Raw genomic sequence first — 15,056 nt, 5'->3', positions numbered from 1 at the left:
TTTTAAAAAATGTTAGTTTATTCAGTCACTCAACCCAGGGCAGAAGGAGTTTAAAAATTTGAATTTGCCCAAGCTCATACTGTGTTAGAAATTTGCAGGGAGCTTTTGGGAAATAGTAGGAACTGTGAGGAATTTGAACTTTTCTCTCATTCCAAATCACGTACTCTACCTTTGTATTCCTAGCACCTCTCTCTCTCTCTCAACTTTAGGGACTGTAAAAATTAGTGCCTGGGCCATACCTCAGGCCATTTAAATCAATTTTAGAAGTGAGACCCATGCATCAGTATTTTTAAAAGTTCCCCAGGTGATTTTATTGTCACATGGATTGTGCACTACTGACCTCAATTCTTAGAAGAGAGTAGATAATAAATGTTTGACTATTGGAAGAATACATACCTGACTGTCCAGTTACTCTATTGTAATTCTTTTCAGTATTATAGTCAACCTAGAGTGCTTTAATATTAACTTAAGTCTTTAAAGGTGTCTTTGTATTATATTTTGTACATTCAGCTCCATGGTGTATACAGGAAGATGTCTGTCAGGAGGTAGTGTTTTGCTGCTCATAAAATTCTCAATTTCTTCCATTACTGGGAAGAATAGGTGAGGAAATAAGGGAAGACTTGGAGTTTCTTTCTTGCGTCCCATCCATTGTTGAAGACATAGGTTGTAAATAGACATTTATTTGTTATTTTTGTTTTAAAATAATTTTATTTTTTTTAAAATACCTGGTTCAAAAATCAAAAGATAGAAAGGGATATGCATTAAAAATTGCCCCTTTCATCTGCCAGAGAAATTCTAAACATGTATAAACAATTACATTTATACATATTTCTCATTTTACCCAAATGGTAGTATATGCATCATGTTTGTTTGCTTAACAGTGTTATATTATCCATGTGTAAAGAATTTTATCATATTATAAATGTTTCCTCCTCCTTACAGCTAAATATTATTTTTCTATGTACCATTTATCTGTTGATGGGTATTTTCTGTGTTACAAATGATGCTACATTGAATACAGAAGTCATTTTACTTCTATGTGAGCATATATTTGGATAAATTCTTAGAAATTCAAGGTATTGGTGTTGGCAGTTTGCCTTCTATAAAGGTTGTATATTTATTGGTTGGGAAATGACAAGCACAAAGTAATGTAAGGGATTAAAGGTATGAAGAGATAATAATGAGCAAAAATGACTGTGGCAGGAATGATATTAAAGTAGTTTGAGAGGATCAGAATGAGCCTAAAGCCAAGAACAAGGAGAGAGAACTAGCAGGTTTTGTGGTATGTATATACACAATACATTTGTGATTAAAATAGACTAAAGAATTTCCTAAAATCCTAAATTTTTTTACTCTTAAATCTATTTCAAGTTTTAGAAACACATTTTTAATACAATGCTTTGTGTATGAAAACTCTTCATACCTTTAAGAGAAAATGAAAATTTTCATTTCAGATTTACATTTAGCATTTGTTTGATCAAGAGTTTATCTTTTTATGCATAGCTTTTTTACTTAATCTCTCTCTTTATTTCCTTAGCCCTGGAAGAAAACGGGACTTTTCCCCAGTTTCTTGGAGTCAATACTTTGAGTCCATGGAAGATGTAGAAGTAGAGAATGAAACTGGCAAGGATATATCCTTTGCAAAGTGGTTTATTCTTTAGTAAGCTTATAATGTTGTAAGCTAGAAGACATGTAGTTCCTAAAATGTTCTTTATTTCTATTGTTTATTTCATCTTTATTCTCTACCTGTTTGTCATACTGCATGGAATGTTACCTGTAAGTCTTTGCCAATATCTTACTTCGTTACAATTGTCTAATGCATGAGAATTAAATTTCTGAAACAGATACATCTCTTAAGAGCCCAGGGGAATGTTTCATGAGTCAAGTGAGTGAACTAGTTTTTAGCATCTAGAAACCAAGGACTGTGTCCTCATTGGTGCAAAGGGAATCACTTTTTTTCCAATGGAAAAAAAAGTGGTCATACTGGGTCCATGCTTCAAAAACAGAGGTTTGATGTCTCAGAAACTTCTATTTAAGTGTCTTTTAAGTTTGGAAGTATGTAACTTTGTATGTAGATGGGTACTGCCTGAGTTTTCTAATCAGCATTTGATTTTATGATTAATCAAATATGTCAGTGAACAAAAGCCTAGACTGTTGTCTTTAACTATTCATACACTTTTCGAGTTTACAAGAGTGGTTCCGAGGGTCCAGTCCTACTCCTTCTACATGGAGGAGGCCATTCTGCCCTGTCCTGGGCTGTGTTCACGGTAAGTAACTAGTTGATAGTAGAAGTTGATGTTAGCATAATCATTGTTTACTTCTGAGTGAATTAACTAGCCTACCTCTTTTGTCTGTGCTCACTCATATGGCTTGATATAAGAAGGTTAGGGATGTGAGTCGATTTTATATTTGTCATAGTAGGCCTAAGATCTCCTGTTCTTTAAACTAGAGTTTCCCATCTGGGGTGGGCTTCAGTACATGAATTCTTCAGTTTATAAAATGTTTTGTATATATATCATTGGGGTGAGGTAGATGGAACCTGTGCCTTCTCCAAAGTGGTGTCCGATCTCAGTAATCCTAGTGGCTAAGCAGACATATTCCATTCAGGTGCTTTAGATAGAGATAATGTCTATCCTTTATTTGTCTGTTTCATAGAACCTATTGTAGTACTTTATACATAGAGACGTCCCATAAATATTTGAAAAATTTCCCTTTTTATTTTTCAAATAATGCTTTATATTTTAATGGCACGTGTGAGCTATTAGGAAGTAAACAATATTTGGTTGATAATACCGTGGTTTAGAGTAGACACTATGTGCCTGCGTGAATGCTACCAGTTGTAGATCTTCCTAATATCCTTGACTCCGGGGTGGGACAGTCCATGTGTATGGAGAGATGCTAAGGAAGACACTAGCAGCATTCCTATCTCAAATGAAATTGTCATCTCTTATGTGTTATTAAGCAAATATATGTACTTCCTGTATTTATCACTAGAGAATCTGAAGGACAGAAAATGGATGCAAGTGGGAATGCAGCACTAGATACCTGGAGCCAGGTGGCTGTTGAGTGTCTCATTTTGTTCCTGGCAGCAGGATTATTGGAATTAAGTATAAAAGCACCTTCTCATCTCCTTTATAGATTATGGATTCCTTGAGAACAGGGATAATGTCTTACTCCTTTTTGTTTTCAAAATGCCTGAAACATTTCTTGACGCAGAGGCATTTAATTATTCAACTGTTATTAAATGATTAAATGATTTGTCCCTGTCTTTTTGCTACTTCCTTTCTCTTACTTTAGGACATAACTGCATAATTTGCTTATAAGCACTACACTCTTTCATGTCTCTAGACCTTTCTTGTCCAATAGAAATATAGTGCAAGCCATATATGTAATTTTAAATTTCCTAGTAGGGACATTAAATAGGTAAAAAAAAAACAGGTGAAATTAATTTTAATAAATATTTTATTTAATTCATTGTACCCAAAATATTATCATTTCAACAAGGAATTAATATAAAAATTACTGTTGAGCTATTTCACATTATTTTTTATACTGCCTTCGAAATCCAGTGTGTATTTTATACTTAGAGCACATCCCAGTTTGAACTAGCCACATTGCAAGTCTGTAGCAGCATAGCTTTAGTCATTTACATTCCTCAGCTCAATTGTAAGCTTTTTTAGAGACAAAAATTATGGCTTATTTATACCTGGCACATAGTATATGCTCAAGGAATTGTTTTTAAATTAAATTTATTGAGGTAACATTGGTTAATACAATTATATAATTTTCAGGTGTACATTACAATTTAACATCTGTATGTTCTGTTGTGTTTACTACCTAAAGTCCAGTTTCCTTCAGCTACCGTATATTTGACACCCTTTACCCCATTTACCTACCCCCTTCTCTACCACCCCCTACCCTTTGGTAACTACTAGTCTATATAGTCCATGTTCATGAATCTCTATTTGTTTGTTCATTTGTTGCTTTTAGGTTTATATCCCACATATAAGTGATATCATGTGATTTTTGACTTTTTCTGTCTGACTTATTTCACTTAGCATGATTATCTCGAGGTCCATCCATGTTGTCACAAATGGCAGTATTTCACTTCTTCTTATGGCTGAGTAATATTGCATTGTATATATGTACCACAGCTTCTTTAGCCAGTCATCTATCGTAGGCCATTTTGGTTGCTTCTATGCCTGGCCACTGTGAATAATGCTGCTATGAACATCGGTGTGCAAATATCTTTTCAGACATGGGGTTTTCAAGTCTTTGGGGTAAATGCCCAATAGAGGTATTGCTGGATCATATGGTAGATCAATTCTTAGTTTTCTGAGGAACCTCCATATTGTTTTCCACAGTAGCTGTACCAATTCGCAGTCCTACCAGCAGTGTTTGAGGGTTCCTTTTTCTCCACATCCTCTCCAGCATTTGTTATTACTTGTCCTGTTGATTATAGCTATTCTAACACGTGTAAGATGGTATCTCATTGTGGTTTTGATTTGCATTTCCCTAATAGCTAGCGATGTTGAGCATCTTTTCAAATTTTTTTTGGCCATTTGTATGTCCTTTAGGGGGAAGTGTCTGTTCAGGTCCTCTGCCCACTTTTGGGTTGGAGTGTTTGTTTTTTTTGTTGTTATGGAGTCATATGAGTCCTTTGTATATTTTGGATATTAGGCCCTTATTGGAGATGTTGCTTGCAAATATATTTTCCCATTTGAATGGTTCTCTCTTTACCTCGTTGATGATTTCTTTTGCTGAGCAGAAGCTTTTTAGTTTGACGTAGTCCCATTCATGTATTTTAGCTTTTACTTCCCTTGTCTTTGAGGTCAAATTCATAAAATCCTCTTTAAGTCCAAGGTCCTTGAGTTTAGTTCCTATGTTTTCTTCTATGGATCCTATTGTTTCAGGTCTTATATTCAGGTCCTTAATCCATTTCGAGTTAATTTTGTTGTGTGGTCATAGATAACAATCTAGTTTCATTCTTTTGCAGATGGCTTTCCAGTTTTCCCAGCACCATTTATTGAAGAGGCTTTTCTTTCTCCACTGTATGTTTTTGGCTTTATTTTGTTGAAAATTATTTACCCATATAAATATGGGTTTACTTCTGGACTCTTGATTCTGTTGCACTGGTCCATGTGTCTGTTTTGCTGCCAATACCATGCTGTCACTTCGTAGTATAATTTGAAGTAGCGCAGAGTGATGCTCAAGGAATGGTTTTGAATGAACAATAACAGTAATATATTCCTAATATAGCAGCTCTAGTAGTAATTTACTCTGGTTACCCTGAACGAAGGTCAAAGCCAGCAGAATGGCTCATGTATCATGACTTGCCTGGCTCTGCTCTAAGCTAATACACTGTCACTGGGCATCTAGCATGTTGGAGACATGGAAGGAAAGAGATCTGTGACTGTGGAGAGGAAAGAGGTACTATCTTAATTGACACATCACATTCACACAGTTGTATTGAAAGTTGCTGGGGATAGTGACTCCAGACTGTGCTTCATAAGAAATTTGTCAAAAAGTAGTCTGTGGCTAGGAAAAGCTTTATTCCAAGGATAGTACTTAATTAGTTACAAGATTTTGTAAAATTTGATGATAATTACATATGTAGGCTGGAGGTAGCCTTTACTATATTCTTTGAACTTTTGAGCAGCTCCCTAGTACTCTAGTGCAAAATCTGAGCTAACGCTATCTATTTGAACATTTGAAGTCCTTAAAGATGAGAGATCAAGGTAGAGGTAGAGGTAAAATAGACTTTTCCAGGAAACAGCTATTGCTTTTGACGCTAAGGGGAGGAACAATAAAGTAGGAGTTGGAAGATGTGATTTCTAGCCCTGATTTTACTAGTACTAGTATTAATTATATCCTTGAGGAAGCTACTTAAGCCCTTGAGCAAGCCACATGAGCTTTTATTCTCAAATAACAGTCTCCTTACACTTCAAAATTTCTCGAAGATTATATAAAATAATAAATATGAAAACTGTAAGTTATAAGTCCTTGTACAAATATTTTTTATAATAAGCTATTTTTGACATGTATTGATATTAAGTATTTTAATTTCATACGTAGGAACAGTGAAATTACATGAAAAGTGCCTGACATATAGGAGATTGATAAATGGCTGCTGTCATTACTATGCTTGTTATCAGTGTAGAGCATATCTCTAGTTCTACTTTTACCAAAGTATATTCTATGGATTACAAATTCCACCAGAGATTAATGAAATAGGGATTTTGTGATTAAATGAGTTTGAGAAATATATATAATATTCTTCTCTTATCTCTTCTTTTGAAATTCGCCTATGTATCAGTGTATCATTAAAGCCTTTAGGATGATATTCTAAAGAATCTAATTTCAACTGTGACTTCCAAATGTATTTAACCACTTGGTTCCTTTTTTCTAAAATATCTGTTAGCATCCCACATTTTGTGAAACTCTTTTGTAGATAGACCATTATGTCTCAGTTGCTTACCTGGTTTACTTGTATAATCAAGGGAATTCCCTACCACTCAGTTAACTTAATACTTTGGACTTTGGCTGGTTAAATTTACCTGCCCTTTTTTTTTCATTGTTATACCTGACAGTGTACCAGCCTACTGAATGAGTTTATATGTGACTATGCTTTGAAAATAAAAGTGGCTACATAAACGTTAGTGCTCTAGCAATTGACTTGACACCAGAGCTCATATATCCTCAAGCACTGGAACATATATGGGAATCCAGAAGGCAGTTATGACAAACAGCAGGAATAAACTTAAACACCTTATAATCACGAGAGGCAGAATTTCCCTTAGCCTTTCTTCCAGATGATAATTGGAAAAATAAGGCAGTAAAATAGAAGCAAAAAGACACTAGCATAGCAGGAGGATGAGTATATTAACAGCCAAAGGAAGAGATGAACAACTGTGGTTGATTTTTATGATGCTAGATTATGAGATCCTTGATATCAGGAACTATGCCTTATTCGCTCTTATATGTCTAGCACACGGAGCTCAGTAGTTCTTCCTTGAATAAGTTAATGACCATCCTGAACAATTAAGAAAGGGTTAAGTTTTGTTCATTGTATTCTGTTTAAGAAGGCAGAAAAGTATGTAATTATCCTAAAGTCTTTATCAAATGACAGTAATTCACTTACACATACATAAAGAAGTATATAATACCATGGTTAGAAAAATCCCAAACTTCAGGAGACTCAAGGCCAAAGGATGTGAAGAGACAGTTCACGGAGAACAAACGAACATGAGGATGTTCACTCTTGCTAGTAATCAGATATGATTCATGGGAGGTATCATTTTTTAATATACAAAGTAATATTTTTCAAAGCTAATCTTCAGTGTTGGCAAAGGTACTAGAGAATAAATACCTTCAAACATTGCTGATGGCATTGTAAATAGAGGTCTTTTGGAAAGTAATTTAGCACTGTGATTGAATTATCAAAATATTTATTTATACCATCAACATAGAACTTATACTCCTACTTCTAAGAATCTGTTCTAAGGTAAAATACCAAATATAGGAAAAGCTAGTTATCTAAAATTAACAATCCCAATGTCTAATAATAAATAAATGGTTAAATAAACTGGATGTACCCATGAGAAAATATTTTACAACCTTTTAAAACAATTCTCCTGGACACTGTAGAAGAAAGCTTTTTTTCTGTTTTTCTAATTTCTAGGTTTTCTTTCATTTGTTTATTTATTACTTTCCTAACTTTACGATATTTTTCTTTAAAGGAAACTATTTTCAAAGGAAAAATTTTCTTTCAATCTAAAGATTGTAGTCAAAGGTTCTATTCAGTTCTGGATCCCACAAGTTAAAGGAAGATTGGGAAACTGGAACTTGTCCAGAAAAGAGCAGCCAGGATTTGAGTACTTGAAACTATAGCATTCAAGGAACGTTGTAGGAACTGAAAATATTTGGCCTGAGAAAAGGAAAGACTTGAGCTACCTAATACTTGCTTTCAACTGTAGTATTAATCTTTTAAAGCTACATCTTTTAAACATCTACTGTGTGCCAGGTACTGTGCTAAGTGCTTACCTACACGATCCCTTTTAATTTTTTCTGTATTTCTCTGAGGTTAGGCTGATGAGAACATTAAAATTTGGAGAAATAACACAGCTGGTCACAGCACCAAAACTCAAACCTAACTCTGTCTGCCTCCAGTGTACATGTTTCTCTGAAGACTCGTTCTATACTGCCTAAGAGTAGAGACTCAGGGCAAACATCCTAGAGATATATTTTTGGCACAAATAAGGCAGAACTTCTAATAATTAGGAGTATTTGAAAGTGGCCCTGGTCCTCTGCAGAGGAAAAATGAGCACCATTTTGGTAGTGTACCAGCACAGTGCATATTGTAGGATTTAATTGTGAGTATATCCTTCATAGTTCCTTCTTATCCATCATTCTGTAAAATCCCTGGACCTGAGTAGAACTTCTTTTGCATCTAAATATTTTGTGGGTTTTTGGGGGAGTACTCCATAGATTTGCCTAAAGAAATCCTGTTAACTGTCAAGGCAAAGCATTTCTACTTTGGCTTTAATAACAGGAAAAAATATATATGTGTGTGTGTATTTATATATATAATCATTTTTGTAGAACTGTCAAAGAGTTATAACTAATAGAGGGAAATTTTATGGTGTTTTAAAGGGTAAGCTTTAGATTTCTAGAAAATTAATTTTTTGGAATTCATTATTCCTTGGCTATAGCCAACAAATTAGTTATTACTGTAGTTGTTGCTATAATAATCAAGTTGATCATATATAGTGGATCACATAATATTTAGGGCTTCTATAGGCCTCTCCATCAGCAAGTACTGGGTATAACAGACTGGCCTAATTGCTGTGGGAGAATCCAGAACTAAGCAGAAATTGAAGTTTGGCTGAGAGAGGAGAGGAGCGGTGGGAACTCATTAACAGCACGTGCAGCCTCAGCAGGCTAGATTTTGCCAGCCTGCAGGTGTTTTCAGCTTTGGTTCCTCTAAGGGACCTGGGACAGAACAAGTGTGAATTGATGGAAGCCAATAATTTAATCTGAAATGGCTGCTGATTCCTGTTGTTTCTTCTGGTTAATTCAGTTCATGATAGCAAATATTTACTGAGTATATTCTATATTTCAGGTTTTGTGCTGGGTTACTCAAGGTAAGAAAATGAGAATTTACTCTTTAACAAGATCAGTTAATGAGCAAAATACTTGTTCAACTCCTACTTTGTACCAGGCATTATGCTAGATGCTATGGACACAGTGGAGAATTAAACATATTTGCTATCCTTTGTTCATTTGATGTTTTAAGTCTAATAGGAAAGATAGGAAAATGGAGATGGCACCTGCATACCAATAATACAGCAAAAATTTCAAGAACCTTTCATCTCAAGCATATTGCGGTTCGAATTTCAAAACAGCTTAATCTATCAAGCTTTAGTTTCTTAATCTGTAAAATGGGTATAATACCACCTAGTTAATAGGATGGTTGTGAGAATAAATAAAAGATATGCGGTTCCTGATAAAGTGCTTGACTCAAGCACTCAGTTTTAGATGAGTTTACAGCATCTATATGCACAGTACAGAAGTAGCAGAGGAGGATATATAAACTTATAAAAATGGGTTTATCTTGATATTAATAAAAAAATATATAAAGTAAAATAAAAGAATACCACTTTTTGACTTATCAAATTAGCCAAAATTATAAAATTTTAGGATATCATGTGTCTATGAAGATACCTGTTTCTTCACACCTTTACCAAAACTAGATTTACCTCTCGGAACCTGTTTTGTCAGCTACAAAAATTGGGCTAATATCTTCCCAGCCTACTTCTCATGTAGATAATGTGGTGAGATAACAAAGTGACACCAAAAAATGTTATTACCCAGATTTTACTTCCATTCTTGTGTCTTATGCTCTTGCCTAGGGTTAGGCTGGATTTTGGTTGTACATTAGAATCACCTGGGAAACTCTAAAATGTATAGATACCCTGGACCTTCCCCTGATCACTTAAGTCAGAATTTCTGGTGGGTAGTATTTCCCGAAGCTTTTAATGTGATTTCTTTATGCAGTCAGGGTTGAGAACCATCTGGAGCCAGGCTGCTTGGATTTTAACCTTGGCTTCACCACTTATTAACACTTTTAGCTGTTTGGCCCTGGGCAAGTTACTTAATCTCTCTATAAAATGTCCTCACCTGTAACAGGATGAAAATTATGTCTGAATAAGAGTAGTGAGGAGAAAGTTAGATAATTTATTTGAAGCACTTAGATTGATGCCTGACACATAATATGATTTAATAAATATTAAATACTACTGCTATTGTTGCTGATACTGCTAACACTATGGATTCTATTGACAAAATGGAAAAGTCTAGTTTTTAAATAGCTGCTTTTCACGCAACCATTCTAGAAGTGGCAAAGTTATATTCATTGAGAAAGATCTGGAGTGGCTAGCATAGACAGGCTCTGACACTTTTGTTATCTCTAAAATGTGCTGCTCTATGAATTTATTTTGCTCATTTATTGTTTTCTTGTCTTCCTCTGCCACATAGAATGTAAACATGAGAGCAGAAACATTGCCGTCTTTTTCATACTGTAACCTCATTACTAGTGCCAGATTTTTAGCAGATGTAGTTTAGAAAGATTTGTTAAGTGAATGAAATATTTGTTTTAATATTGTCAGTGTCTTCTGACAGACACATAAGATTGTAAATTAATTGTTTTTAAGTTAAAATTGGAATTGCCTTAAATGAATATTTCGTTGCTGTCTTGTGGACTTGTTTTATATTTTTTTTTATGTACAGCAGTCAAGCAAATTTGACACTATCTTTGTCATTTAATTTTATTTCCAAAACAGGTTTATTTTTTGACATTGAAGGCTTTACTACCACCATAATGTATTAAATAACTCCTATAAATTAGCTCTCAGGAACAAATAGTAACGTACAGTAGAATTTCAGTCCATTGTTCTTTTTAAAGTTATTCATTAGTTAAAGTAATAGAAGTAGAAACAGAGTTGATTTTCTAGGTGATTTTTAAAATGTGATTTAATGTAGTAACAATGAACTATCTGAAAAAGAAATTAAGAAAATGATCTTATTTACAATAGCATCAAAAAATTTTAAAAAAGGAAATACTTAGAAATAAATTTAACCAAGGAGGTGAAAGATCTATACACTGAAAATTTTAAGACATTGTTGAAAAAAAATTGAAGAAGATACAAATAAATGGAAAGATATCTCATGTTCATGAATCAGAAGAATTAACATTGTTAAAATGCTCATACTACCCTAAACCATAGATTTGATGCAGTCCTTATCATAATTTCAATGACATTGTTCACAGAAATAGGAAAAAACAATCCTAAAATTCGTGTGGAACAACAAAAGACCTCAGATACCCAAAGCAATCCTCAGAAAGAAGAACAAAGCTAAAGGCATCACAATTCCTTTAATAAAATTTCAAGTTTTATTACAAAACTATAGTAATCAAAACGATATATGGTACTGGCATAAAAACAGACACACAGGCCAAGGAACAGAATCAAGACCTCTGGAATAAACACATATACACATATACACATAAACACATATACAATCAACTAATATTTGATAAGGAAGCCTAGAAGACCCAATGGGGAAGTGATAGTCTCTTTAAAAAATGGTGTTGAGAAGACTGAATATGCGCATGAAGAATGAAATTGGATCTACTCCCAAAAATTAACTTGAAATGTATGAGAAATTTAAATGTAAGACCCACACCTGTAAAACTACTGGAAGAAAACAGGAAAAGCTCCTTGACATTGGTCTCTGCAATGATTTTTTGGATATAACGCCAAAAGTTCAAGTAGTTATAGCAAAAATAAACAAGTGAGACTCCATCAAACTAAAAGCTTCTGCATAGAAAAAACAAAGAAACAGGAAAATGCACCCTATAGAATGGGAGAAAATATTTGCAAATCATCTATATGATAAGGAGTTAATATCCAAAATAGATAAGGAATTCATACAACTCAATAGCCAAAAAGAAAAAAAAAGGTTAAGAATGTGCAAGACTTGAATAGACAGACATTTTTCCAAAGAAGACATACAAATAGCCAACAGATATAAGAAAAGATGCTTGACATCACTAATCAGGAAAATACAAGTCAAAACCACTATGAGATATCTATCACCTCACATTAGAATGGCCTATTATCACAGAAAGATAATAGACAAGTGTCAGTGAGGCTGTAGAAATAAAAGGGAACCCTTGTGCACTGTTGGTGGGAATGTAAATTGGTACAGCCACTGTGGAAAACAGTATAGGGCTTCCTCAAAAAATTAAAAATAGAACTACCATATGCTCGATTAATCCTGCTTATGGATGTATACAAAGGAAATGAAAACACTATCTCAAAGAGATATCTGTATCTCCATGTTCATAGCAGTGTAATTTACAGTAGTCAAGACATAGAAGCAACCTGAGCATCCATTCCGTCAATGGATGAATGGATAAAGTGTGATACACACATATTCAGGTATAAAAGAAGGGAATCCTGCCTTTGGTAACAACATGGAGGACCTTGAGGACATTATGCTAGGTGAAATAAGTCAGAGAAAGTCAAATACTGTATATTCTCATTTATATGCAGAATCTAAAAAAGGCAAATTCATAGAAATAGAGTTTAGAATGGTGATATTCAAGGGCTGAGAGATGTGGGAAATGGGGAAATGTTAGTCAAAGGATACAAGCTCCTGTCTATAAGATGGTTAAGTTCTGGGGATCTAATGGACAGCAGGATGACTATAATGAATTATACTGTATTACACACTTGAAAGTTGTTAAGAGAGTAGATCTTAAATGTTATCACCATGCAGACACACGCAGGGATGAGGGTGTTAATTAACCTTACTGTGGTAATAATTTCGCAGTATATACATGTATCAAATCATTACATTGTACACTTTAAACTTATGTCAGTAATATCTCAATAAAGCTTGGGGGGAATATCACAGGAAATACTCAAAAAGATGACAAGGGGCTACATTTGGATGGCAAATCAAGGGTTTCCTTCTCCTTTCTTATTTTCTATGTTTCAACATTTTTATGATGATAATATATTCAAGATGATATACTTAATCACTTGAAAATAAAACGAGCAATGATATGATTTAAGAAATATGACTTGTTTTCTACAGTAACTATTACATTGGTAACTTACCTTGATTCTATGTTTACTACTGACTTGTTATGTGACCCTGAGCAAATAATTTTCTATCTCTTGACCTCAATTTCTTCATAAAATGCGAGGGTTAGGCTAGGCAGTTCTCTTAAATGTTAAAAAATGTTGATGACATTTACTAACATTAGTCACGCTGTATTATTGTCAATCTAGTTCATTTGAGAAAATTCCCAATTATTTGAGGTTGGCTTAAACCTCTAAAATTGTACCTCCCATGATATTGTGATTTCTTTTTTAATATATTTTTATCTAACTGCTGGACAAGATTGTGTGTACTCTGCATCTAAAGTGAATTTTTTGATAGATTTCATGACTTGTACTGCTTTCACGGTTATTTCATGATCTGAGTGTTACATTTGTGTGACATCGTGAGCCAAGATATTACCTGAGTCATGGTCCTTATCTAGGGAGTTTCCCATCCAGAGTAGGAAAAAGATAACCAAGAAATATGAATGAAAATCATAGTTAATAGCAGAACACAGAGGGTCTTTGCGTAGGGGTGCTTACTCTGTGTTTCGTGAAAAGCTAGGAAGAGTTAAAGTTTAAAGAAGGATTTAGGTAGAGAGAGCCATATTTTTAAGTCGGGATTGGACTAGAATGTGCACCCAAAAAGCAGAGAATCATTTTTAAAATTTTGCTCAAAAGTGGAAAGTCTTCCTTTGGTCGTCTTGAGATCCTAGAATTCTGATGGCAGTTCATTCAATAAATTTATCATTGGTAATGGAGAAAGATTTGCTAACCTTGTTGTATTTTTCCTTTTCCTCCTAGGCAGCGATCATTAGTAGGGTTCAGTGTAGGATTGTGGCTTTGGATCTGCGAGGTCATGGTGAGTGAAGTTCTTAATTAGTTCTGAGTGCCTTATTTGCCAAGCTCTTTGCATAGGGTTCAATATTTCAAATTTCAGTGTGGTCATAAAATAACCTGGTCTGTTCCATTTGGGCATTTTTGATGGAAGTCCTAGTTTGCAGTTGTTATAAATATTTTACAAACACATATATAATTTAGGTAAGAAAATGTCCTTTAATGCAACAAAATTCAGATGCTGGTGATGTATAAGGAATGTGAATAAACCTATGTTAGGCTATTGTAATTATCCTCCATAGTGTATACAACTATAAAGATTTGTCTGTAACATAGAAAATCCTTGCTAAACCCACCATATACAACTGGCAAGTTCCCATTTCATTGTCTAAAAGTGAGATTTTTGAAAGAGAATACTCTTGCTTTTATAATCCCTATCCTTAGGAATTTTATTTTTTAAATATTTTCTTTTTAGGTGAAACAAAAGTCAAAAATTCTGAAGACCTGTCTGCAGAAACAATGGCAAAGTAAGTAAGGTTGTTTATACATCACCTGGCTTCCATTACTATTATAAATGGTAGTATACCTTTACCACTCTCCTTCTGAGTTGTTGGACAATAATTAGCACATTCTCTATTCTTTTTTACTTCTATGTCTAGTGTCTCTGTACTGTTTACTCATGAAAGAAACATCCATCTTTCTTGGTATATTCAAGAAAATTCTTCAAGGCACAGTTTAGTTTGTGTTGGCTTTTGAAAAGTTTCCTTTTGTTGAATAGAATCTGGATATCTGCTGGGGACTCATTCTTGGAAAGTGGTTGTATACAAGAGGCCCAGTGAGATGTTCTTAAGGTATCCTGCCCGCGTTCTTTGTCCAACTTCATAGTAAGACAGAAATAGGGTATTAAAGAATAAATAATTATACCGCAAACCTCAAAGTAATAGATGAGTATAGTGTATACAGTGGCTCTCAAACCTGGTCGCTCATCAAAGTCGCATAAGAAGTGATTAAAATACAGATTATTTGGCCCTACCCCACACCTGCTGA

General features: G+C 34.2%; 1 protein-coding gene across 2 annotated transcripts in view; it reads left to right on the top strand.

Moving 5' to 3' along the window:
• PPME1 (protein phosphatase methylesterase 1) overlaps positions 1-15,056 on the top strand; it is a 63,764-nt gene that overhangs the window by 22,046 nt on the left and 26,662 nt on the right. Inside the window, exons 2-6 of one of the 2 annotated variants that reach the window (XM_016161446.2) lie at positions 1,538-1,631; positions 2,175-2,267; positions 9,122-9,143; positions 13,977-14,034; positions 14,485-14,536. In XM_016161446.2, the coding sequence (XP_016016932.1) occupies positions 1,615-1,631; positions 2,175-2,267; positions 9,122-9,143; positions 13,977-14,034; positions 14,485-14,536 (242 nt within the window). In that variant the 5' untranslated portion in view covers positions 1,538-1,614. The remainder of the gene's footprint in view (positions 1-1,537; positions 1,632-2,174; positions 2,268-9,121; positions 9,144-13,976; positions 14,035-14,484; positions 14,537-15,056) is intronic. The other variant, XM_016161445.2, reaches the window with a different exon arrangement.

The sequence above is a fragment of the Rousettus aegyptiacus genome, unplaced genomic scaffold (genome assembly GCF_014176215.1).
Source record: "Rousettus aegyptiacus isolate mRouAeg1 unplaced genomic scaffold, mRouAeg1.p scaffold_m13_p_5, whole genome shotgun sequence".
NCBI classification, from domain to species: Eukaryota; Metazoa; Chordata; class Mammalia; order Chiroptera; family Pteropodidae; genus Rousettus; species Rousettus aegyptiacus.
This window is presented reverse-complemented; position numbering and strand designations above follow the sequence as displayed.